This window comes from Pollachius pollachius (genome assembly GCF_949987615.1).
Source record: "Pollachius pollachius genome assembly, chromosome: 7".
Classification (NCBI taxonomy): Eukaryota; Metazoa; Chordata; class Actinopteri; order Gadiformes; family Gadidae; genus Pollachius; species Pollachius pollachius.
This window is the reverse complement of record NC_136940.1, coordinates 13,032,078-13,059,159: the sequence shown is the minus strand read 5'-3', so window position 1 is coordinate 13,059,159 and position 27,082 is coordinate 13,032,078. Positions and strand designations below refer to the sequence as shown.

The following is a 27,082-nucleotide window of genomic DNA, read 5'->3' as shown; positions in this document are numbered from 1 at the left end:
GATTGTTTGTGTCCCTCAGTTATCATTTCGTTTATTTGACAAAGATTGACACTATCCAAACACATGTGTTACCTTCCACGCCGTTGCATTCGCAGCGTGCAATAGGAATTCGTTTGCAGCACGATAGCTAAGTCCAAACGGTTTGCTAAAAAATCACAACAGAAGTTACATACGTTGATAGAGAATTTTTTCTTTTCGCTCCCGATGTGTTTTCACCCAGACCCCCTTTGTCGTTTTGAATTTCTACGGCAGACATCGTGGTTATGGTTAGCAACAACAGAATGCAACAAGCTCCCTTAACAACACTACTTCCGCCCGATTTCCGCTCCTGTGCTGTAGAACGATTGGCTAAGGGGATTTCTGGTTGGACATAATACTATAGGGCCCCCTGGTGTTCATGTAAATTATGTCACAACTATACCTGTTTGGCCCCTTGCCTTGCAAATTGTCTTACATCACATTTAAAACGCACGAAGAAGTCAGATCAAGAAACTTTGATCTCAGCATATAACAATTTGAATTCAAGAATACAAGATGTATGTCACACTGCACAACGGCCAACAGAGGGTCAAAGGTAATATTTGTATCACACATGATGCTCTGTTGTGCATGGTGATTGATTGGTTTTATTTAATCATTTAGAACTTGTAAATACATTTGCAACCCAACAAATATATTAATTAAAGAAAACAGTCAAGGATAACACAACAAAGCGTGAAGATGTTTTCCATCTAGTGTGTGTGGGAGAGGGAGGGGAGACGGTTAAAAGAAGACTTACATGTTCCTGGATAAGTTTGATGTTTGGCAAGAAGGCAAACAGAAAATAGAGGAGCAAACTAGGAAAAAAAAATAGGCAAAGCCAGCCCACCAGTCGACACGCTTTCGATTAACATTGTAACTTGATTTAAGCAATTTGCAAAAGGCCCATGAAGTAAAGGGACATTATTAGACCCCACTATATTGACCTTATTGAACAAATATGTGATATTTAACTCGTTTTTCTGTGTTAGGCTATGCAATAGGCTACCAGAAAAGTCATACAGATAACACAAAGATTATTAAACTATTAATGGATAACATTTTTCCTTTATTTAATGTCAACATAACTGATATTCACATATTTCCATCTGTCTTTATCCTCCAGACCATTGGACTTAATTACACTTCTGTCCATAGATATATAACTTACAAAAATGATGACTCTTTCTTTTTTGGATTCTGTTTCTGGCTTACGGTAGCTGCCAGTCCAACCATTATAACATGACATATGTGTGGACATAAACATTTTTTAAAACATAAATACATATTTAGACCAAGTTAACATTGGTCAAATAGTTCTCTGAGAATATAACTTACTGTGGTGCAGTAATGTGAACAGAAACAACTGGGATATAAATAATCAAACATAACTATGTTGTCAATCTGTACACAGGCAACACCAAAAAAGAGAAAACCTCACTGTTGATTTCATTATTGTTGCTGCACCAACGATAAGTTTCCACTGCTGAAAGTACCAATTAGCAGGAAAATGAAATAATGCTGTCAAAAATGGTTCATAAATAAGAAATGACCAAATCAAAACAAGTATGTATACAACAGAAAAAAAAAACTTGATGGAACCGGTAATTACAAATGAAGGGGGGAGAGGCAAAAAATGCTTAACTTGACACAGGTATAAAACCTAGAAGAAAAAAATAAATGGGTGGAGGTAGAGCACCATCTATGAAGATGAACATGTCTTTAAAGGACAACAAAAATAACTAAAACAACCATGAAGACAAAAATAGCCTTTGATTTAAAATGTAATATTTAAAAAGTTCACACGTTTTTTTTCGACATGCTATTTATTGCACTCTCCTATTCAAAGGCGTGGAAATGTCCTTTGAGGCTAGACACCCCTGCTAAGGATTGATTTGTGATTTGGTGGTACAGGGGAGATGTGTGTGTGTGGGGGGGGGGGGGGCGCTTGGGTATTGGGATTGTTAAGGTTGCTGCAAAGACAGGCTCCACCCTGAGTTCTCATAGGGTTATTTCAGTCAAGAATGCAGTCAACCCAAGCAACTTTAAGTACCTGACACACACTGACACAGACAAACATCACAGACACAAACACAGACACACACACACACCAAAACAATACAAAACCAAATTGAATTGCTTAAAAAAAATCATATACACTGTTCTCCTTTTGGCCTTCTTTGCATGGATCTTCCATCAAAGCAACTCCATGGATGTCCACTGGTCATTGGATGAGGGAGTTCCATGCAGATCGGGAACCCATCCTCCTGGCTTGGTGTTTCAAGCCTCTCTGGTTGCTAGCCGTATCAAAGTGGCCAATTTTAAATATTCTGTATAAATATGATAAGAAAACGTTGGCCCTAAAGGAAGCAGACCAGTCCAACTTCTATATGCTGCTGGCTGGGGGGCTGTGATGAGGTGAGCTCCTGGATGTCTGTGATGGGCAGCTGACGGCTGTCCTGAGTTTGGAAGCTGAATAGCGACTGGTGCCAGCTGCCATCTTGGACCTGGAAGGATAGTTTGTGGTGTTGTAAGAAATCATAATTCTAAATAGACTGATAATAGCAGTTTCTTCTACACAGCCTCTTTCAACAGATAAATATATTTTTAGGATATTCAGAGTAACAGCAATTAAACAAATAACAAAAAATTGTTGAAACCGGGCATACCGCAAATAACTAAACGGAAGGAATTAATCAATGAAATCCGAAATATGGAAAGAATAACTCGTAGGAAAAGGAATCTGTGATGTTTTCGAATCAAGATGGAATAGAATTTTGAAAATGGATGAAATGCAAACTGTATATATATGTTTATATATATGTGTATATATAAATATATGTTTGTATATATATATATATATACGCATAAATGTGTACAGAAATGTATATATATATACGTATGTATATATGTATGTATATACATGTATATATATTCATATTTTTTTCGCCTTGAATACTCTCTTGTTTTTGCCTTATTTTCATTTTTGTTCGATTTTCGTTCTATGCACAATACATGTATGTATGTTTACCTATCTTTGGTTCTTCGGAATCTGATCAATAAATAGTCAAAAAAAGAGAGAAAAAAAGCAGTTTCTAAGCCAACAAATTAAGGACATTTGTCAAACAGGCTTGATGCGCATGCTCCGCCTCGTCTTCTTCTTTTTTTGGTGGAGAAACAGCATCGCATATAGGCCTCGAATGTTCTACAGCGTTTCTACAGCTAGTTTTGTTTTACAATGAGCCCATCATTACGGAGAAATTCCTGATACGCTGCCAAGGAAAACAGGGGGGAAAATATCGTTTTCGTCCATGTGGACAGGGCCTGAGAGGAGCGCATACCCTAGTATGAAAGAAATGTACTCTTCTTTACCTTGCAACCGTCTTGTAGCACATGAGGTTCAAGTAGTGTGTCTTTCTCAAATATCTGTCCGTTCCATCCACGGAACCTCAGGTGTCTTCTGACAATTGGGATGTGCCTGTTTGCACTGGAGGTGACTGCAGTGTTATAGAGCGGTTCTGTGAGACAGTGTACCGTGATGCCGTGGCTGGCCTCCATGCTCAGTAAATGAAGAAACTTCATTTGGACTTTCCCCACACCAAATACCATCTGCAGGACAAAATAATAAAGATTTAAAATTAAGAGTTAAACGACAAACCAGTGGCAAAAATGTTTTGTTTGTTTTCATTCTTACTGATTGCCAGAGGCATTGCTTTATACTGGATTCATCTTCCTTACACATTTGCACTCGAGAATTTGAAATCAACAAAGTTATTTGTGACCCCCAATGCCCATGTGTCAACCCTAGATAATCACATTATATTAGATATCAGTTAACAGTTAAATTTAGGAATACAACTCATTGAGTGTTGGCTCTCGTCTGTGAGACCTTGTCTCTCAGAGGCTGAGACTTACCGTTCAGTAATCTGGAAAGAAACGACTTTGGAAATACAACACGGAACCAGCTTCATTTTCCTTTGCGTTTTGTTGTGGTTTGGAACAAGCGAGCAGGTCTGCTACAATATCCTACACCCAGACCAAGTCTACGAGGGGCAATAGGGTGCATTATCCCCTCAGTTCAATATTTTGATTATTTTGACAGTTGATTATTGTTATACAACTTCTAAAAATTCAAAAATTCATTTCTATGCATTATTCTTTTTGACGCACACTGCTGCACGCTCCAATCACACACAACAGTGACTTCTGCTCATGTTTTTCATAGTTATTCTGCCTATTTGATATAGAATTTGTGGCAATGGCAACCCTTTCCTTGGACACCACAATGTTTTTGAAATCCCAGGACCTGCTGTGCTCCTTGTTCGTCATAAACTGAAAGTTCCTCCTCCAAGCAATTTCCTCCAAATTGTTTTATTTTTGGCTTTCAATGGGTTCGAGGCCAGACTGATGTAGTCTAGTGAAGCTTAATAAACAAAGGGTAATAATGTTGATGCACTGAATGAGATTATGAGGATAATGGATGTTGAAAAGTTTGACGCAATTTCGCAGACTGCATACAGCTCATGTTTTAGGATATCTGTCCAAATTGTTGTCCTTTGAACATTTAGCATTGATTCTGGTAGGGCAGCCTGGAGTCAGACATCTGTTTGCAGTGTTCGCTTGTTTCCATATGACATTAGGCAGTTACAAAATAACTGGATCCTTTCCTACCAAACCAATGGTAGCAGGGCCTTGGTGAAAATGTAGGATACCAGCAACTTTGTGCTCAATCAAAACCAAGTGGTGGAGCTAATTTCCTCACTGGTACCCTCACCCGATTAGGTATTGAGGCATGATGGTCGTTGCCCTTGGGCTCGCCAGTTCAGAGAAGACCTCATTACCAGTAATTATTATTTTTGCTGCAGGCCTTTGCATTCATGTCCCTAAAGCTAGGCAGGCACATGTCTATACTGACCCTGGCTTGCAGACCCATCTGGCGACAAAGTCCCCTCTGTCCAAGGGATGTAGGAAGACAAGGCTCACTTCCCAGCGCAGCTGTTTGACCATTCAGCAGTGCAAGCTCTAGAATGCACAGTCTGCAAAGTTTATGCAATTTCTTTGGATGAGCCAGCGCATCGCCAGCTTCCAACTCCAGCCATTATGTTAGGATAAGCATCCTGCCATCTCTGCCATTGCAATAGTCACAGAAAGACAGCTTCACTCACTTGTAGAAGCACTCAAACAGCCCAGGTTCAGAGCATTATCTGAATATGTGATAATTATTTTGCAAGCAGTGACCTATTGCAAACAGTCTAGTTGCGGAACTGGAATTAAGAAAAAATTTAATGTGAGTTACGTATGTACCAGTATTCAGAGTTCTCTGTCACTGGGAACCTGGGTGAGAAGAATCCATAGGAACAGAGTCTAGAGTCCTATGTGATTATGTATGGGTGTCATTTGTGCAATTGGTTCACCGATGACTTTGTTGATATTAAATACTCTACATGCATGAGGAGTATAAGTCCATAAATTTGTTCATAATGCCTGGACTGCCAGTCCCTCTCTCTCTCACACACACACACACACACACACACACACACACACACACACACACACACACACACACACACACACACACACACCTTGTTGGAAGCCAGAGGGGTCAAACAGGTCTGTCCCCCAGCAGTGAAGTTACAGAAGACCTCAATAGCGTCCGACGTACAGCCAAGGTTTGGATCGATCCAGAAACGCCCTGTTAGAGATAAGGGGAAAGAGTAAGAGATAAAGAGAATGAGACCATGAGCGTAAAAGGAGTGTTTTGAAAGCTTTACATAAAAACAGTAGCAACATTATTCTGATAAACTAAATTATTAGACATTGTTTAAAATGTAATTATCTTAAAACTATTTAAGAGTATAACATATATATATGTATATGTATGTATATAGTTAAATGAACAAAAATGTAATACGTAAACTAACAGAACCAAAACAGAACCGTCTCACCATCGGAGATCTTTTGCTGACAGTCAAGCAGGTCCTTGCAGACGCGGGCAGGGTTCTCGCGGGTGCCCAGTGGCTTCTTGATGCTCTCGATCACATCACTCAGGTAGTGCAGTGTCTTGAGGATGTCTGAGTTGTGGTCAGGCAGAGCCTTTTCTGTGCTCTGGAAACTCTGCGCGGAAAGAGGACGAAGGACATAGGATGTGATAAATGTTCCCATCCTGAAACTACATTGGAGGAGCGAAAATTAAATTCAAAGATAAAGATACATCAAAAATATATTACATATTTGTGCTTTCTTATTGGCTCACATTAGCGATGACAAGAGATGCCCAACATGCCCAACGTGTGTGTCCCATCGCATGAGGCAACCAATAAGTATCGGCAATGGCCTTAACTTTGTTTGACCACACATATCGTAGGGCAGGGTTTAAGCTGAATGGCGATAGCCGCGGCAGCCACGTAAGCCTCGTGACATCATAGAAAAAGAAAAACGTGGCTTTTCCGTTGTCCAGAAAAACCTTGCGGTGGAAACACGAGCCAGATTTAGCGTAACAGAGCTTTCCCGCTCCGAGCCGCACCGTACCGCACCGCACCGCATCGTACCGCACCGCTTGGTGGAAACGAGTACTATTAGTGACAACAAGGATCAAATCAAAGTTAAGTTATGTCCAGAGGGTATCTTCAATTCAGGATGGAAAATAAAATTGATGGGATTTCTTTATTCATCCAATTATTAGGCCAAACTAATTCTCCATAAATGAATCAATCCATTCAATCAGCAAATTACCAATATTTCAGTATTTTACCTCTGTACTTTGAGCAGCGTTGGAGTCAAAGAGTGTATGGACTGGTGAGTCATCATATATTCGAAGCTGTATGTTCAGTAAAACAACAGTTAAATACAAAAAATAAATAAGTTAATTGTAATTGTTTGAAATGGAAGAAGTGGGGTAACACAAGGCTCTTAAGAAAATATAAACAATACAAGGAAATCCATTGAAATAAGCCTTGTTCATCCTTGTTCCTTAACAGTTTGAAGATGCAAATGTCCCAGAGCCAAGCAAATAAAATCTGACAAAATCCCCTCAGTCTAACTATTATTTCTGGAAACCATTAGCTTGAAAAAAATAAGTTACTAAAACAGGACGTTAACTGTTACCATGCGATACACGATGTGCTAAGTCCCTTTCACAGATTTTTCCCAGCAATGCTCAGGAACAAGTAATGCATATTAATTCATTCATTTCCATTCCTGTGTTCTTGGCCAAAAAAAAAAAGGTGCTATAAACGCAAATGGAACAAATTAAATTTAAATTATAAAATACTGTATCTTAAAATGCATACCAAAACTAAAAATTGATGAATTGGAAGATCCAACACAAACGTAATCCATACATCTCCTATGATGACGCTTAATCTGACATTTAATTTTATCAAGCACAATTGTGTAAATGTTATTTCATGTCTTTTATGGTTCAACACACACATTTAAAGACACAAAGTCTTACCTTGGCACCGGGAGGACCAGGAGGCCCCTTGGGATGAAGAAAAACAAACCACACAAACATGAGGGAAGCATTAGAAAAATTATGCCACTGGGATGCAGGCAAATGCCAACATTTAAGGTGGCATCTTAGTTATAGACAAATGTGTGATATGATTTTACTCTGGTATTCTAAAACAGATATAAAATATCCCCTTAATCGATGCTCGTGTGATTAACACATTTGTTTCCACATTACCTTGTATACACCATTTTGGCGGGACCAAATCTTTTTCCAACAGAATTGTAATTTGACTTTATGGGCCGTATCTTGCACGCAGCGCCATTCACTTTGTAAACTGACACATACATTGTTGCTAGTTTGCACCCGGCGTAAACCTTGTGCCACTACACTTGCGCCCTTGAGAGGCGTACCGGCGAAAAGCAGAGGCGTGTTCCGGCGCAAATGATACATGGTGCTATTTTAGTGTTCCAAAAAGCAATCGCACCACTGACCGGCAAATACCTGGTCTAAATGCCTTAGCAGATAGCGCAGTTGGTGTGGCTATTTTGACGTTCCATGGCAGGTCGGAACTTCAACATAAGCTTACACACACGTAAGCTATACACAGCACCAACATGCAAACAATTAGCCTATTTTAAATATTAGGATATCAAAGATTGTTAATATGTGTGAAACTGCATAGAAATAGCATGCGGATTGTGGATTTTTTTTTTCTCCATAAGGGCTGCATGAATGAACACTAGTAGGCTAATGCCAATGCGTTCTAATAATAATAATAATAATAATAATAATAATAATAATAATAAGAAGAAGAAGAAGAAGAAGAAGAAGAAGAAGAAGAAGAAGAAGAAGAAGAAGAAGAAGAAGAAGAATAATAAACTCGGGCAAAGTGTATCCCAGCCTTCCAAAACAAAATCTTGTTTTAGAGTAAATGAAAACGTTGGTTAAATTATTTTGGAAAGCTGATACAGCGGTAACAATTCGTACTTTAAACAATGCATCTGCAAACACCGTACAGCAAACACATCTTTTCTTGACACAGATATCGTGTACAAGCCCATAACTTTTAGGATTGATGAGTATTTGAACGTGAGAAAACATAGTTTTTCCGCGAGTGAAGGTTTAAAAGAATGAATTAATGCGGGTGATGTTTGGCGCGCAGTTCAACAATATGTGTGCACCCATCTGTTTAAACACATGCAAACTAGACACTCATGCATAATACAGTCCAATATTAACGGGGGGACACATGCATATTATGAACACAAGTCGATAACGATAATGTATACAATACTGGTAAAAAACAATGTTTGTTAATGTATTGACACATATCATTAAATAGACCAACAGTTGCGGCCACAGGAACGCATATCATGGGCTAAGTGTTAAGTTCTCTTTGCCGAAATTTACATGACGACTCATTGTTTCTGAAGTTGTAGAAGAAAACATGTGAATAGGCCTATTATTTGGCCATAAACTGAGCCCTTTGAAGTATGATATTCATGTGGTCATGCATCTGTCTCAGCGGAGACTGCAAACGTGCTGTCAAAATATCAACTCGTCAAGTTAAAATCAGCGATGGGAGATGGAAGATGGCACTCTCATTGGTTTATTGCATGTTATGCCCAAATCACACCTACAGGTAATTAATTAATTACTTCAGACCAACCCATTTTAGTTTGCGTGGGGCGCAAGAGGCATTTATCCGCTGGTACAATAGCAATAGCGCCAGAGAACCGCCCACAAAGCTACTTGCATTTCGCGTTTTACGCTTGCGTTTCAGACCGCTAAAATAGGGCCCTATATGTTAAGATCAAATACTTACTCTGGGACCTGGATTCCCATGTGGACCTTGAGGGCCCTGCAAACAAAGCAAAATTGAAATGAAAATCAATAAAAAAATGATTAACATTGTCCTATTTTTTTATTTGTGCTATGGATACAGCGTATATTTATTTTCTGTATAGTTGGATGTTGTCCATTTTGCATATTTTAGTTTTATTCGATTATTTGTTGAATCTATTTTAAATTCCTATTATTGTCCAGTAGTTTCTGCTCTGACACCCTCATTTTATATCTTTACCTTGACCGAGAAATGTTGAACAAACTGGAAATCCAAAACAGGTGCATTAACGGAAAACTCAAATGGAAAAGGCAAAACACAAATGCAAAAGCCACAACATGACCCAATTGCGCGCCACGGATGTTGGCATTGAAATTGGACGATTATTATTGCCTGTGGACTATTATGATATACACATACTGTAATAGTCTGGATAAGGAATCGTTCAAATGTAACCTTCACTTATCTTTGTACCGCTGTTCTATACAAACTGCAGAATACTGTTTGAGATTGCAGGGTGAATTGTAATCTTTAATCAAATTTCTCAAATGGGCAAGAACTTTCCTGATCTACATGTGCAGGCAAAAACAGAGAGCCTATATCCTGCCCCTTCCACTGTGGCTGATCGGTATTCAACGGCGTGATCCTGTTTGAATTGAGCAATGAATTATATAGATGATGTTTGTCGATAAAAAATATAATTTTGCAATTCAAGAAAGTCACAGTTTGCAAACTGTTGCGGTATAAGATTGTGAAAAAACATTATAAGAAAGACTATATATCAAAAATCGTCACGTAAGTAACGTCATCACTTTCTCTCTACACAAGTTACCCTTAGCCACTGGTTAATGCGATGCCTATGCTTTTCCTACCGGGATGTAGTCACACGAGCAATTGGTCTTCCGCTTCCCAACTAATAAACGGACCAGGGGACGCTGGATAAAACACATCAGCGGCCGGTTGCACCAACTGGTCTTAACTAAGCCTGGTCGTAACTGCTAAGTAGGTCTTAGTTAAGACCTGGCCTTAGAATGGAACTAACGCTGGTTGCACCAACAGGACTTAAGTGCATGTCGTGTACATGTCGGTGTTAGGGATGTTTATCATGCCAGACTAAAGATGCAGTTCACTGAGGGGTTCCATGCAAAACTAAATTACTTTACTGTTTGCAACAAACTGTGACTTCCGTGACTTCTCCAATTGTCTATTAAATTTACAAACATCATGTGCAATTTATGACAGTCCGTTTCATGTTCAACATCCGTTGACACTCACTTCCGTTGTGTTGTGGTTCTTGCATTTGTGCTGTGCTTTGAGCATTTGTGTTTTCCGTTGTTACGCTTGTGTTATTCTAATTCGTAATATGTTCTGGATATGCAGTTAGTTCGACACGTCAAATACTTTATATCAGGAACATAAAAAATCTGCATTTCAATTATTTTTTTTAGGCCGACATACATGGGAAACAAACCACAGTTTTCACGTAGGTTGGATCGGGGTTTATTTCCTCTTACATAGACTCCGTATTTCTTTGTATTAACTGGTATTGCATTAATAAACTTGATAGTTTTAACTACGGGATCATGGTAACACATTGAGTTGATTTATTTATTTTAATAAGCAATGTAAAAACACCCACAATGTTTCGCTGCTGCATCGCATTGCCTCTGGTAAAATGAGAAATTTAATCTAATATTATTTCACATGCGTAGATAGAAAAGAAATAGAAAATGCTCTGATCGAGTAGAGCCGCACGGGTGCAGATACCTTCTTTGTGTAGCAGCTTAATTGATGCGCTCTGCTGAGCATGCTGCGGTGGACGTGTAGTTACCGAGTTGCTTTTTATGCTACTCTTTATGCATATGAGCTGTATTATACATTAAGATTTGAGCTTGGCTCAAACTCAAACTTTTGCAGTGTGTTTGATCCTTCCTTCTAAAACGTGGAATCTACCGCCCCTTCTGGCAGTTCAGGAACCTATCTGAGTTCTAGCAGTGCATTATGTGTGGGTGAATGTGAATATGTGTGTGTATTTTGTCTGTGTGCATGCGTGTGTTTCCAAGTGTGTGTGTGTGTGTGTGTGTGTGTGTGTGTGTGTGTGTGTGTGTTTGTGTCTGTGTGTGTGTGTGTGTGTGTGTATTGCAGGACAAATGATATTGCAGGTCTGAGAATCTTAACACTGCATACATATACTGCAGGAGGCTATGAGGCTAATCCTTCCATAGCTCAATTAACTAACATTCAGGGGAGAATACTCCCCCACACGGTTTACACAACAAGGGTTTTAGGGTTGTGGGTTTATGGGGGTTAACAGAATATACTGTGGAGACCACTATCGCCATCCCTACATGTGCTGTCACTTAAGGCACATCAGGTCATGTAAACAGAGGTAACAGGGATCTATCTTGGATTGCATGTGTCTCCAAACAGACATTCGTGTTCATCATCTCCTGCATGTCTTTATACATCCCGCTGTGCTTTGTGAGAGTTTCATGGAATCTTTCATGTAAAGTACTCTCAATAGGAATTTTCAGACCACAGCAGATTTCTGCTGTGAAAGCAACGGTAATAACATTTCCCACTTTCCCTCCAGAAAAAATAAAATATGCTATTCATTCATATCTCACCATATCACCATTGTTTCCTTTGTGACCCCTTAATCCCTATGGGTAAAATAAATAAATAAAAAGGATTAACATAAAAGTGTAGGGCATTGTACAGAATTGCATGTCTTAAGTTGTATTAAAATAATATCATAACTTTTGCTGTTAACAGTTTTGACCTTAAAATGTGTATGTGTTTCCCCCTCGAGCTAGGGCATAAGTGGTAATATTCGAACAATGTCTTTTGTTGTACGGTTAACAATGGAATTGTGATTCCCTTATTTAAAACAGGCCAGGTGGTTGCAATAAATGGAATGGAAATGATTGATAGTAGTGTTGCTGTTGCCCAATTAGCAATAACAAATGTATATATTTCAAAAAGTTGACACTTGCAATTATCTTATACACGTAATGTGTTTACGATACCGCCTAAAACCGGTTGATCTGTAAGTGAATGTACTATATTCCTATACTTGCTTGTAATTACTTTAGCATGTTTTGTACATATATGCTAAACAGACACCTACAGGTTTGCCCATGGGGCCAATGGTTCCCTCAGGTCCAACAGGTCCAGAGAATCCCTGAATCGAGTCCAGAGAAAGACAACAGAAAAAGCAAACAGACAATTTAATCTTGTTGTGGTGAAAAGTAAATGAACACCCATTACGATCCCCAATTCACTTCATTAAAGAGACCACCGGAAGTTTGGGCACGTGAAGTTATGTTGTGCTTGTGAACACCAGATAACTTCACTTGCACACAACTTATGTCATTTCTCCAATTGTCACTTCATTGTCTTGGTAGTTTCCTGCAATTCCTTTCTCAATCAATTTGACTGGCTGGTGATAATTATGCTAAAGAATACCAATTCTGACTAGCTAAATTAAATTATTTGTCCAAAAACGTCACTTGTAATCCACTATTGTCCTTTAATTTCTGAATTGTACAAATGGTTTTACTACTATCAACTAATGATGGGATATTTTGAATTCCCGTTGAAAGTATATGTCTAAATCCAGTGGTGGGCCGTCAGGGCCAGCAAGGCCTTCTTTGCTGACTTAACACTATCAGAATCACTGACTTGCAATTTATGATATTTATTTTCATGAGAATATGTATTATTTTTTTCGTAGCTTTTCTCTCGTTTACGCTACTTCCAGTATTGTATGTTTAAGATAAAGCTCTTATCCAATCATATTTCTTTTATCATTTTTTGCCATGTCAAAGAAATCTGCCTTGAGTCTTTCAGAATCAACAGTGCGGGCGCTTGTAACTTAAAAGCAATAGCAACAAAGCTTACTTTAACCAATCAAATTTCGAGTTGGAGTCACCAAAGCCATCTAGCAGGCATTTAATAACGTTTGCATTTTCCTGTCCTTTGATTGGATGGGAAGAGATTGTAAGAACAAGCTAAACGGCATTCGTAGTGACCTTAACAAGCTAAATATTTCTGTTATTATATCGTTTTTTCAACTCACAAAGAAATTCATTTGCGGTATATATCATTTTAACGCCATTTTTAATGGGTTTTTTTTTCGTAAGAAAAGGCCGGCAAACACCGCAGCTAGCTAGCCTGTCCCAGCATGAACACTGCAAATTGTAGGCCCTATTGCTTGTTTTTTGCAACGGATCGAAATGGTGTTCCGAGCCACATTGGGTTTGCAAACTTGAGTTGTCTAACCAAGGCAGCAACGAGACAACAAAGCACAACTGGACACAAGTGACAGTGCTTGTGAAAACGTTGGGGGAAACCCAGGCGGACCAGCTGCTCAGCGAAAAAGAGTGCCGGGAAACGGAACTCCACAACGGAAAGGTGAAGGAAAATAGGGATATATTGAAAGGACTCGAAAGGACAAATTTTTGAGTAAAAAAGAAATTTAATTTCGGGGACATTAAAGCGTTTAAAGCGTTTGATCCACAAACAGATGCACCTATTTGGTTCTTTCTTTTCTTGGTGAGAACAACACCGACTTACATGATCACCTGTCCACTAACAAAGTGTTTTCTGGGACATCAGGCAAAATACAAAAGAACCTGATGTATGCTATTGCTGAAATGATGGGAGAAGAGATAAAAAGGGTGATTGATAAATCACCCTTTGTTGCTGTAATGGTGGACGAGACAACAGACGTGAGTACTGGTGCCATCTCTGGGGGGGCACAAGGTTTCTTGCACCCCAAAAGATAAGGTTGGGGGTGCAAAAAAAACTCAATATTGAAACAAAGTGAACCGGCATGTTTTCGTTGTCTGTCCCTTTAACTAAAGCTAGCGCGATAGAACGCTGCGCTGAGCGATATAATGCTGTGCTGCGTGATAGAACTCTTCGCTGAGCAATAAACGCTGCGCTGTGCGGTAGAACGCTGTATTGTGCGAGGAACGCTGTGCTGCCTGATAGACGCTGCGCTGTGCGGTAGAACGCTGTGCTGTGCGGTAGAACGCTGTGCTGTGCGCTAGAACGCTGCGCTGTGGGTTAGAACGCTGTGCTGTGCGGTACAACGCTAAACTGCGCTGCGCTGCGATAGCACCCCACCACCACCCTACCCAGGGCCGCTGCTGGCCGTTTCGGTGCCCTACGCGAGCGGGGGGGGGGGGGGGGGGGGGGGGGAGCCTCTTTTTATATATTAGGTAAAAACATATAATTGCCGAAATTGAGTGATAGGTTATGCAATTAAGAAAAAACAACTGTGGGCCTCATAACTAATTTATATATTTTTTTAATTCAATAATGTAATAATTATTTTTATTTTTAATTTTTTTTACAAACCATAATTTTTGGTGCCCCCCCCAGGTACTTGGTGCCCTACGCACTCTGCGTACTCTGCGTATAGGGAGCGGCGGGCCTGACCCTACCTCTCAATCTCCCCCATCAATCGTTATAAAGCATCGCTGGCAACATTCCTGACATACCAATTGTTGGCAGAGTGCCAAATGATTGACAGGTCGAATATGTCAGGGAGCAGGTCGGGCTTACAACCGAGCGCCAAGAACATACAAGAAGAGGCAATGTACGTGCATTGTAATGCCCACAACATGAACCTTGCCTTTCAAGATGCCGTTTCAAAAGTTAGCATATGCCGCGATACAATGATGACAGTCAGAGAGCTGATCAATACAGTCAGAGAGTAACCAAAAAGACTGGCATGGTTTGACTTTCTGTAAGCCTGCAGGAGGGAACAATTTTCACCCGCTTTGCCCCACCCGCTGGACGATGCGAGTGAGCAGTTTTAAGTCAGTTCTTGCGTTTAAGAGCCTGGCGAGTTACTTCCATGATTTCTACATTTCTAAATTAGTGACTGAAATGTTAAAACTAGGCCTACTCCCATATTCAGGCATGTTTATGAAAAATAAGTGCACGAAAACGGTTTTGTATGGAACGGTTAAATGATACATCATCACAACCACAACCACAATAAATTACAGATAAATAATACGTAACCTCAAATTCTGAAAGCAGGACTTTGGAGAAGTGATGTAGCCTACTTTTTGGTGGAACGCATTTGAACTTAATATTTATGACCCTCCAATGTTGACCTGAAGTTGGCGCCACTGGACGTGAGTAATGCAGCGCTGTTCGCACTGGTCCTGCGTTATGTGACGGACACAGGGAGCGCTTTACAAATTTTAAGATGTTACTAGTGCAAGCGAGCCGATGACATTTTCTGCTCTTTTTGTCCATTTCTTGGAGGAAAATATATTTCTGGATAAAGTTATGGCACAGTGTTACGATGGCGTACCTGTTATGTCATCTGGACTAAATGGAGTGCAGGCTAAAGTTAAGGAGAGGGCGCCTATGGCCTTATTCATACACTGCTATGCACATAAACAAGCCTCAGTACTGGCTCAAGAGGCCTCAATAAAGAATGCATTTTTTTTGCCAAACTCAGTGGCCTAGCTGCATTTTTCTCAAGATCCTCTCAGCACACGCAACTACTAAACGATAGCGGCGTCTTCCTCGTGCGGCACCAATGTGGTGGCAATACACATTGAGATTAGTCAGTTCAGTCTTTGAGAAGAGAGTTGCCCTAGAGGAACTGTTTCACCACATACTGGAGCATCATGATGAGTATGACGAGCGCTGTGCTGATGGATTCAATGCACGTCTGGATGATTTAGATTTGTGTTTTTTTGCTTCTGACATTTGTTTTTTGAGTACTCAGATTTACTTTTTGCAATACTACAGAACAAAACATTGGATGTACAATGCTGCCTGACAAGGGTGAAGGAGTTTTGTGACACCATTGAGTCAGGAAAGGTGCTAATTTGGTCAGATCTACAAAGAAAAACCTGAGCTGTACACATTGGCATATTTAGAGGTGACTAACCCTGTGTCATCTGCGGACGAGGAGACATTCTCTGCCCTAAAGAGAATTAAAACTTATTCCAGAAATATGAACGACACGACTTTCAGCCTCAGCCTCCATGGCAATCGAAGAGGGTTAATTGTTGTTGTTGAAACACACAGATAACCTCTACAACAGAGTCATTGAACGCTTCTTGAGGAAAGAGAGGAGGATGGATTTTGTGTGCAAATAATCAAATGATTTGGTGAGCGTATAATTTTTTTTACATTTTCTTTAATTTTGTCATTTTGTCATATCAGCTGATATTGATGCTTCTGCTATATATATATATATAGATGTGTGTTGCGCAGCTCTGACCAAAGGGAAAGAAAACCTGTTGAATTGTGTTAATTAGGTTTCTTGCTTTAATAATTGCATTTATTCTTGCTATATAAAATATAACGCACTACTGCGTTTCTGTATATACTCGGCCCAAAAACTATTGTTAGTCGTATTTTATTTATTTATAAAATTATTAAAAATATATAAAATGATTTAGGTAGGATTCTAGGATGTTTCTTTGCGCCTGTTTTCCAAACCCCCTTGGGAAGTTTTAGAAGCCAGGGTTCCAACTGATAGGGCACGGCTACAACCCCTTTTATGACATGCCGAGGAGGTTCGTCTATAGTTTACCATCTGGTTAACCAATACATTCGTTTTATTGGGGGTCAGAGCTGTTCTCAGTACCCTGAAAACACTGTGTAAGAAGTTCTTGCTTTTGTCAATGCTTTGGACTTCTACTTGCGAAGAGAACATTCCGCCCACTTGGTAGAGAAATGTATTTGACTCTTATTGTCATGACTCTTTATTCCTACACATTTTATACAGAAACGATTGACGTGGGCCAAATTCCCAACACGCCACTGGTGGTATAAAAATCACAGCCCGCCAGTGTCTAAATCATTATTTCATGAATAATGTAATGCATTGTTAATGTATTATACTTACCAGAACACCCGTTGGGCCTTTCGGACCAGGGATTCCTTTAAATCCAAAATCACCAGTCGGCCCCTGATCAAAAAAATATGTGTTGTCACAAGAGGACACATATTGCATTTCAGTTATCTTTTATTCCTCTTGTTTCTTTCGTTTATTATTTGTATTTACTAACCTCACCTATAATTAGAAATGCATTGTTCATTTAACATGACTTAAAAAATGACTCCATCTTAGTTTTTACATTATATTTAAAACATCGTCATCCTTTGTACCCAATGAACCTGATTATTCAAACTCTATTCTTTATTTTCTTATTTAGTCGCTTACCTTTGGCCCTTGATACCCTTGTAAACCAATGATTCCAAATTTTCCTGTTTCACCCTGCAAGCAAAAAATGGTATATGCTCATGTAACGTATATGGTGATATATTATATTTAATGATATGTGGGTTAAAAAAAACACATAGATTGGTCTACAATGTCTATATTTGATAACAAATTACAAGATAGCCAGCATCCCACAAAAACAGCCTTCAGACTTGCACACTCAGGCAGTGGAAAGGAAATAGAAGTAGAAGTTCCATTATCCTGGATCCCTCCAACCCCCTCCACGGATGTATTGAGCTGCTTCCATCAGGCAGAAGATACAGAGTGCCTTTGGCCAAAAAATCTCTCTATACAAAATCCTTCATACCCAAGGCAATACACACACACAACATACTTCTTACACAAGCACCACATACACACAATTAGGGAGAACAAACTGCCTTCAATTAAAGACAATTTTCTAATATGGCAACATGTTTGACAAATAAAACTTTTTGAACTTGAACTTGAACTTGAAGGTGTAACATTGAAAAAGTATGAGATACATGAACAACCTTCATTTGTTTCCTCTGTAAATTCTAATGTACCATTCATTTAATGTTTTCTCTTTCAATGTTCTCTTTGACACCAAATGGTTTCATTTCCCAGACAGATCCTTTCCTCTCATGTTAGTAAACAAAGGAAACACGTAACACAAACCTCAGACTAGGGCACCTGGAGGGCTAAAACACTAGGTACATCTGACTTTACACACATCTGACCACAAACACAAATAAACACACTCCCAAAGACAGATATCGAGTGTCTTCTGCATCCCACCCTTCCCCATATTGTGTCTGAGCATCACTATGTCATCCAAAATGGAGAGAATCGCCATGTTTGCACAACCAATTGCTCACATAATCCCACCAGTTCTGCTTTCTGGTTGCAGGGTATAGCTTATACTTAAACTTCCAAGCAATTGAAATGGCATAGAAAAAAAGAGAGATCTGACCCACGGCCATGAGTGGTTCAGATAAATGGCAGTGGCAGCTGGTTATGGAGAGTGGGTAAGCAGGAAATCGATTAAGTTGGCATCTTTGGTTTTTCCCATCGAGGTTACGGTTATGAAAGTTAAAGTGGTGGTGGGCCTCACTTTGTGGGTCCCTGGAGTGAAAGGACCATAGCCTACATAACTTGGCCTTGCCCGGTGGAATGTTTCCATCACTGTGTCCCGCCCAGCCACTCTGGTAGGAAAAATGTGAGACACGCAAATTTGAAAGCTCACTTCAGCTGGGCTACCTAAGCTCCCACAGCCAAATCTAGACCGTTTTTGAAGAACGGGTTCAAGGAAACATATCTCAAGGAGGAAATAAAAAATCCTCCAAAGAATCACAGAATCAACTCCTTCAGGACTAATCCCAAAAATGTTGTAGTGGATATAATCGTCACACTCTGTTTCTCTCTGCAGATCAGTCTGGCTTTCAGCCTGTTGAAAGCCTCTCCAAAAGTCATAAAAATGACAGGACCAATCAGCACTAAGGGGAGCAAGTTTAAGTCCATAACGAACAAGGAGTACCACATTCTGCTGAATTTTAGAACAATGGCAGCACCCATTCATATGAGATCAACTATATAATGATATTAAAAGGCCGCTATTTGACTACTTTGATGTCACCAAGTAAGAAGATTTGAATTTTGAAACAGCTTATAATGACTTATTAATGACGCCCACACCTTTTGGGCATTTCTCAGCGGATAATATTTTTTCTTTAGTGCCAAAGGTATTTGGCAAGATGTTTTTAAAAGTTTTTTAGCTTGCAGTGATACTTACAGGTTGACCTTCTTGTCCGGGATCTCCTTTTCTACCCTGGTCACCCATGCTCCCCTCCATTCCTTTTATTCCAGGGGTTCCGCTATCCCCAATCAGGCCGGGTTCTCCCTGGACACAGACAAGACATTTATCAGGAAGTCAAGATTTCAGGTGGGACAGAAACTTCAGGAAAACTGGTGTTCTGAATCCTCTAACTGGAACGGGAATGAAACTAGAGATTAAGATGAAGCCAACATTTTTCTTTTTATACACATATTAATTGATTTACCTTCTCTCCCTCTGATCCTCTCTCTCCAGAAAGCCCGGGAAGTCCAAACTCTCCTCTGGTTCCTGGACGACCAGCAAGTCCCTCATGTCCCATCAAGCCTAGCTGACCCTGGTTTATAAAAAAAAAAAAACAGGAGGATTTTCAAAGCTATGGTCTTAATCATACTTCACAAATAAAAAATCCCCTTAAAAAGAGAATATATGAATCTATCAGTTTGTTTCAAAGATAACTTGAACACTGCTGCAGTACCCTGTATATATAGTGGTCATATAGTATAGATAGTGGTCAAAAATAAATATATGCCTCTTTTGATTTGCTCTTTTCATTATTTATATATATTATGGCAGACTGTCGGGAGGAGTGAGTGGAGTGGTATATATGGCAACAAGCTGGCTCCACCCCCAAAAGCCTTACATGGACTTCCTCCCTTTAAAGGGGACATATCATACCACCAGGTGTGAGTGTGATTAGCCATTACAAGCAGGTTTGAAAATGTGCAGCATTGTGACATCACAGGTGGGCGTGTCCATCTAGATGTGTGCTGGATAGATCAGTCTACCAGCCTACCCAGTAAACTAGCAAACACTGCTCATCTATCCGTCACACATCTAGGTGGACACGCCCACCTGTGATGTCACAATGCTGCACATTTTGAAAACGGCTTGTAATGGCTAATCACACTCACACCTGGTGGTATGATATGTCCCCTTTAATGATGCAGGCCTGAGGATCATTAAGCAGGGGTGCTTGGGGTTAAAAGGGCTAGCAAACTACAGACAGTGGCTGTGTGATCTTGGAAGCCTAGAGAAGTACAGACAGTATCTACGAACCTGCGGTACTAATTTGAACTGAGCCCGAGTTCTGACAATATGCCTGCATACTGTACGCCTGTAAAACAGATCTCACACACCCAGACTACAACGGTTACCTGCTTAATCAGGGCTCTTGAGACAGTTACAGAGAGGGTTTAATGCCAGAATAACAGCTCAAGTGGGTCGCCGTGTGCAGCCTTTGCCACAGGAATGCCATGAACAATCTTCCTGCCTTGCAATAATAGGTAGGGAATTACTGTGCTGTAGGCTTTGCTGGTCCTACTTGCAAAACCCTTCCCTTTAGTGGGAAGTCTTTTAATTAGAATAAGATCGCTTGGAGAATTAAAAAGCGGTGGCCTGGTGTCCCTGAGCCCTCACGTAGACTAAGCAAAACAGACAGAGGGACGTGTGGATGAAAACATTTTACAAATCAAAACAAGCTTGTGCACATTCAGCTTGCTGAATGAGGTTCACACAGTGTGGGATTATGAAAACCAGTGTCCACTTTACACTGCACAAACAGAGGAGGCTGTCATTTAAGAAACAAAAGGAAGAGCCCAGATTCTGTCAGGCATTTCTTAACCACTTCATCACTAGGCCTATTTCTGAAAATATCATACCCGAAGTAAAGGGCTATTATCTGTAATCTCTGTAAACAACTGAGATTGTCGTGCAAGTGAAAAAATCAATGTGGAGACTACTTGGTTAGAGTGAATGAAGCTAGAACACAGCATAAGTGGAGGATTTTTTCCCGCCTGAAATAAATTTCATGTTTTCAGATTAAGGCATGGTTAAGGCACGGTTAAAAATATAAATACAATGCAAACAATGCAAACTTTTAAATATAAACTTGATGGGACCAAAACAAAGGTCCATCTTGGGAAGCCATTTTACAATTTTGACATTTGACCCCTCTATTGAAAGGTCTGGGTGAATATAATTAAATGAGACCCAGTCAAACAATCACAATTGAATCATACGTCCATTAGAGGGAACTGAAGGACATGTGTTCTGTTGACCAATTGCCTCTGAAACCATCTCTTAGCTACTAAAAATGGATTTGTAAACACTCTGTTAAGTTGCAAAATGGTGCATACTAGATAATCCGTTTAAGGAAGACATCATCTTTGGTTGCAACTAGTTATTGTTTCTTACCTCTGATATATAGTTTGTGTAGATCAAATGACGTGAAAATATTGTTGTTGATGTGCATTTGCACATTTAGGAAAAACATAACTCTTGTTGTTTTATGCTTGCAATGAGGGGTAATAGGGATATGAACATGCCACCATTACCATTATTTATGTATTTCAAAAATGTGTTGCATGTTTGGGGTTAGTCTGTTGTTTAGGTAACAATGGTTATGATAGACTTAAGTTGAGAACCAAACCTTTCTAGTGGTGCATCACATGACTACTTGATATGTTTCATCATCTGTCTTATCTAGAAATATTTGTTCCATATGTAGAATCTTTTGTTCTTTTTATGCCTACGTTTACTTCTACAGTCTTCTACATAGGTCAACAAAAGTTGGTTGAAAACACAAACCTAAATGACAAAAGATCAGGATTAATTAACATTTTTCATGCACTTCAACACGACAGACATATGCAGCAGGTGATTCTAAATCCTGATCCTCCTGACCCTCTTTTCTTCTCCGGGCAACATAACAGCATTCCATATGTGGGAATCAGCTTCTGGGTGTGGTCGATACAAAGTAAAAAAGAGGCAGGGTTTCTCACTGTCACCACTAGACTCTGTCTACCGGTGAAAAGTGAGGGTGGATTTAAAATGCCAGGCATTGCAATTGTGAACGTCCATTGGCAAATTTATGGAATGCAAACAGAGGAGAAGAGGTCCAGAGAAAAAGACAGTCCTTTGCATGCCAACAACACTAACATAATTAACAGCATTAAAAGCTCCATAACGGAGCACAATGTTCAGTAGTCATTTGGGAGCTTGGCCTGCTCAGAAGAATTGTCTATTTTTCCACACATTGCATTTAGTGGCATGGTGTTTACTACTGGATGGCGGACCCAAAACAGCAGCGGCCAGTAAATAACCCTTTTGTGCTGCTTGAATTGAACCTACCTACAGTGAGTCATGTGAGAACAATCTATTATCTGCAGTTAACATTTTTGGCGGCTATAGCTCAGGAGGGAGGGCGGGTTGGCTGGTAACCTGAAAGTTGCTGGTTCGATCCCTGGCTCCTCCTAGCCAGGTGTCGAGGTGTCCTTGTTGAGCAAGGCACCTAACCCTAACTGCTCCCGACGAGCTGGCTGTTGCCTTGCATGGCTGACTCCGCCGTCGGTGTGTGAATGTGTTTGTGAATGGTGAATGTGAGGCAATATTTTAAAGCCCTTTGGGTGGCCAGTGGATAGAACAGTGCTATATAAATGCAGTCCATTTACATTTGTTGTAAAATGTTTTTCGACTGCCAATGAACTTTTGTGTTTGATTCACATAGCCACAGTTGGTAAGAGAAGTGTGTTGGTTAAGGTTCTTATTCTATTAGGCTATGAACAATGTGTACTCTACTCCACTGCTGTAAGAACATTGACAGAGATTTTATTCAGCAGTTCAACACAGTGTTTTTGAGCTTGATAGAACCCCGGAATACGACTAGAGTGATACCTGTGATCGAAAAGCTGAGGAGGAAGAGACTGTGAAATTGTGCTGGATTGTGCTTAATGTTTTTTCAGTCCCACAGTCCCAAATATAAATGATCTACTAGGGAATGGGATTCCCTAGAATCCAATTAAGAATTACAATTCTTGTTCAAAATTCAATGTTCGATTAAATGTATCAAATCATGCTCAATACTCTAGCGCGAGGTTAGAGACAAACTCGTCACAGTCACGTGTAACCTACGAGGGGCTTGGCGGGAGTTATTGGAAACTATGCAATATTAAATGGAAGAGAACCCCCCTCTATAAGCCTCCCTACATAGAGACAGGCAGCAGAGAGAGAGGTCATGTTTCCCGAAGCTCTGCTAGGCAGTGGAAAAAACTACTTAATTCATTGTTTAGATATACTTTATTTTATTATATTTCATGATAATAATACTTAACAATATATAGTTTATTTCCGTCGACCTCCATCGCCCGATTCAACATTACATTTTGGCACTTTTTATGACTCCCGGATCAAACCGCAGCAAAAGCCTTGGACTTACCTATCGCCGACATGCCACTGTACTCGGATATCTAAGGGAAGGAGACTGGGAAATGCACAGACTGCACCAAACTGCGACAGACAGTGGCTTTATTTTAAACGAGGCTAGCAGCATTAGAAAGAATCCAAAGGTCTCCTCCAGGATACATTGCCGATGGGTGAGTTTGCTGAGCTAACTCAGACAAATACACAAGATGATCAAATCTACACTGTATCCTTCTCGAAGCTGGACAAGAGAGAGACAGTTCCAGCTGCGTCTCATTGGCACAGAGTCGGCGCTAAGCCCAAACAACATACCAAAGTGAATCAACGAGTTCAATCAACACCAAATGCTAAACCACCCAAAGCTAAAGTTGCATGTATCAGCCGGATTACTGAAGTTAACCCTGCCGGATCACTGAAGTTAACCCTGCCGTTGAAGAACAGCTTTCTGCCACTTCAAGAGGCCACGAACGCGCCTGCCACCCATGTACCCCTGAGCCCCGAATGCGTCCGGACAAACGGTGCGGAAGGAGACCGACCCTGAACCCGTTGCCAAAGAGGCGAGCTGTGCATGCGTCGGCCACCCGTGCACCCCTGAGCCCCGAGATGTGTCCGGACGGACGGTGCGGACAGAGATGGAATAAGAACCAGTCGTCATGGAGGCGAGCTGCCCATGTGTCTGCCACCGCCACCTCAAGCCAACAAGGGCCAATCTCACAGAAAGCAGAAGAACCAGACATTCTGATTGTAGGAGACTCAACCATAAAGGATGTAACCGGTAAGAAGATCAAAACATGCTACTTCCCAGATGTGATGGTTAGTGATATCAACCAGAAACTAGCCACAATTATATTGGAAAACCCGAAAATCTCACAGGATATTGTGCCTGCAGGACTTAATGATATTCGAAGAGAACAGTCAGAACATCTGAAGAGGTATTACACTGATCTATTGGACACACTGCCATGGTCTGACACACAGGCCGCAATCAGAGCACGGGTTGAGAAGAAGCGAGACTACAGCCTCCCCCACACATCTACTCTGCCACTATCTGACACACAGATAGCAGACAGAACACAGACCTTGAAGAGAGACAACAGCCTGCCCGACGCCATCGACACCATGCCTTCCCCCATCGCTGATGCTGGCTTGGCGAGGAATGGCCTCCACCCTCCTCTGCACTCCCCCATCGACGATGACCTCCTGCCTCATCTCTCCCATAGTCACAACAACAACTCCAGCTCCACTGTCTCCTTTGCGATTTTCCAGCTGAATTTAAGAAACTGGAATACGTTGGCATCAAATTTGCATCTGTGACATCGCCACGTCACGGCCACAGGCTGATAACACCCAAGCAGAGGGAGCCCCAGCCCCCCCCCCCCCGTACTGATAGTAGTCCTGAGTATTAGAGACAAAAAAGGGTTCAGCCGTAGACACAGTATAAAGGAAGTTTCGCATAATCTGCTGAACCCAAGGTTGCCTATGTCAAAACATGGAAACTTTTGCATTCCTGCTGTAACCACTTAGAGAGTTAACAAAGGGAAACTTAAGACACACTGCTAACCTCATAAAACTCATACCTATTGCCTCCAAACCAAAAACAACCTTAAAGCCAATCAACAACACCATCAGGATGGGTCTACTTAATGTTAGGTCTCTTAATAACAAATCATTTTTAGTTAATGATTTTTTTACCACTTCTAAACTGGATTTTATGTTTTTAAATGAAACATGGCTGAGACAAAATAACATTCTGATAGAGACAGCTCCTCCCAACTATAACTTTTTTGATGCATGTAGATCTGGAAAAAGAGGTGAAGGGGTTGCTGCTATATTTAAAAATGTATTTCAGGGGAAACAGATGTTATTTAGTGATTTTTAATCATTCGAATACCTTTATGCTTTATTGAAATGCTCCCCCAGAGTTCTCCTTTTAATTGCTTACAGGCCACCCACATACTCTGCATCTCCACAGACTTTGACTGTCTAGTTATAACTGGTGACTTCAATTTTCATACTGATGATTTGAATGACAAGTGTGCAAAAAAACTTTTTACCATTTTGGACACATTTGAACTGTCTCAACATGTGAAAGAGGCTACTCATTGTAAGGGGAACACTCTAAGCCTGGTTATCACAAAGGGCCTCAATGTTTCTGATCTCTCTGTGACTGATCCTTCACTGTCTGACAACTTTTGTGTTTTCTTTAATATATCTTTTATCCCCGACATACAGACAAATTAAAATACTGTCAAAAAACGGTACATCAATGAAGATTCTAATGTTCTTTTTTAAAAGGCCATCTCCTTTCTACCACCTCTCAACCCAATTTGTGCTGATGATCTTGTAGAAAACTTTCATTTGAAAATTTTAAAAGTCATAGATGTCATTGCACCTTATAAGGTTACAATGATTTCTGGAGAGCAAAAGGCACCCTGGAGAAAAGCTGCTTCTGTAACAGCACAGAAAAAAGAATGCAGGAAGGTTGAATGCATCTGGCGTAAAACAAAACTTCATATTCACCATGATATCTATAAAAAGAGCGTCCGTGCCTACAATTCAGACTTAAAAAGTGCTAGAGAAACATTTTTCTCCAATATCATTAAAACCAATACTAATAATGCAAAAACCCTGTTTGCAACTGTTGACAGACTGACCAACCCCAACACAAATTCCACCTGACCTCCATTCCAAGAAGAAATGCAATGAGTTTGCAGCATTTTATACTGATAAAAATGAAGGTATCAGACGCGCCATCAATATCTCCACTTCAAACAAAAATGTTGGACTACCACCCTGTTCAGGCAAAAGTAACGTGGCAAGGATGGCATGCTTTAATGTTATAGACTATAAAACTCTTGTGGAAACAGTAACACAACTAAAGCCATCCACCTGTTGCCTTAATACTTTACCTACCAACCTCTTTAAGAGTGTTTTTGACTGCCTAGCAAATATATGTAGGAAATAGTTAACAACTCTCTCCAGTCAGGCAATTTCCCAAAAGCCTTGAAAACTGCAGTTATTAAACCCCTTTTAAAAAAGCGCAGCCTAGATGCCTCTATTATTAACAACTACAGACCAATATCAAATCTACCCTTCATAAGTAAAATCATTGAGAAAGTTGTCCTCCAGCAACTTGATCACTTCCTGGCATCAACTGGTTGCTATGACACCTTCCAATCAGGATTTCGACCAATGCACAGCACAGAGACCGCCCTAATTAAAGTTGTAAATGACATCCGTCGTTTACAACTCATGCAACACAGACTCTGGCAAAACCTCAATACTAATGCTACTAGACCTCAGTGCTGCATTCGACACTGTAGACCATACAATAATTTTGGACAGGCTAGAAAACTGGGTGGGGCTTTCAGGCACAGTCTTAAATTGGGTCAGGTCCTACCTACAAAATAGGAACTTTCCTTCAACTAAATGAGGTCAAAACCGAGATAATTGTATTTGGTGCTGAAACGGAAAGGCTTAAAGGGGACATATCATACCACCAGGTGT

The 27,082-nt window shown here is 40.3% G+C and overlaps 2 protein-coding genes across 3 annotated transcripts in view; both read right to left on the bottom strand.

Annotated features, from left to right (window-relative positions):
- znhit6 (zinc finger HIT-type containing 6) overlaps nucleotides 1-296 on the bottom strand; it is a 46,585-nt gene extending 46,289 nt beyond the window's left edge. Inside the window, exon 1 of the mRNA XM_079739404.1 lies at nucleotides 174-296. Coding sequence (XP_079595530.1) covers nucleotides 174-256 — 83 coding nt within the window. The 5' untranslated portion in view covers nucleotides 257-296. The remainder of the gene's footprint in view (nucleotides 1-173) is intronic.
- Nucleotides 297-1,035: 739 nt separating this feature from the next.
- Nucleotides 1,036-27,082, bottom strand: part of col24a1 (collagen type XXIV alpha 1 chain) — a 187,719-nt gene continuing 161,672 nt past the window's right edge. For both annotated transcript variants that reach the window (XM_079740272.1, XM_079740273.1), the window contains 13 exons: nucleotides 19,605-19,712; nucleotides 19,337-19,444; nucleotides 17,524-17,577; nucleotides 17,206-17,268; nucleotides 12,445-12,498; nucleotides 11,942-11,977; nucleotides 9,297-9,332; nucleotides 7,472-7,498; nucleotides 6,770-6,835; nucleotides 5,964-6,132; nucleotides 5,601-5,710; nucleotides 3,391-3,627; nucleotides 1,036-2,525 (listed from right to left, as the gene is read on the bottom strand). In XM_079740272.1, coding sequence (XP_079596398.1) covers nucleotides 2,379-2,525; nucleotides 3,391-3,627; nucleotides 5,601-5,710; nucleotides 5,964-6,132; nucleotides 6,770-6,835; nucleotides 7,472-7,498; nucleotides 9,297-9,332; nucleotides 11,942-11,977; nucleotides 12,445-12,498; nucleotides 17,206-17,268; nucleotides 17,524-17,577; nucleotides 19,337-19,444; nucleotides 19,605-19,712 — 1,215 coding nt within the window. In that variant the 3' untranslated portion in view covers nucleotides 1,036-2,378. The remainder of the gene's footprint in view (nucleotides 2,526-3,390; nucleotides 3,628-5,600; nucleotides 5,711-5,963; nucleotides 6,133-6,769; nucleotides 6,836-7,471; nucleotides 7,499-9,296; nucleotides 9,333-11,941; nucleotides 11,978-12,444; nucleotides 12,499-17,205; nucleotides 17,269-17,523; nucleotides 17,578-19,336; nucleotides 19,445-19,604; nucleotides 19,713-27,082) is intronic.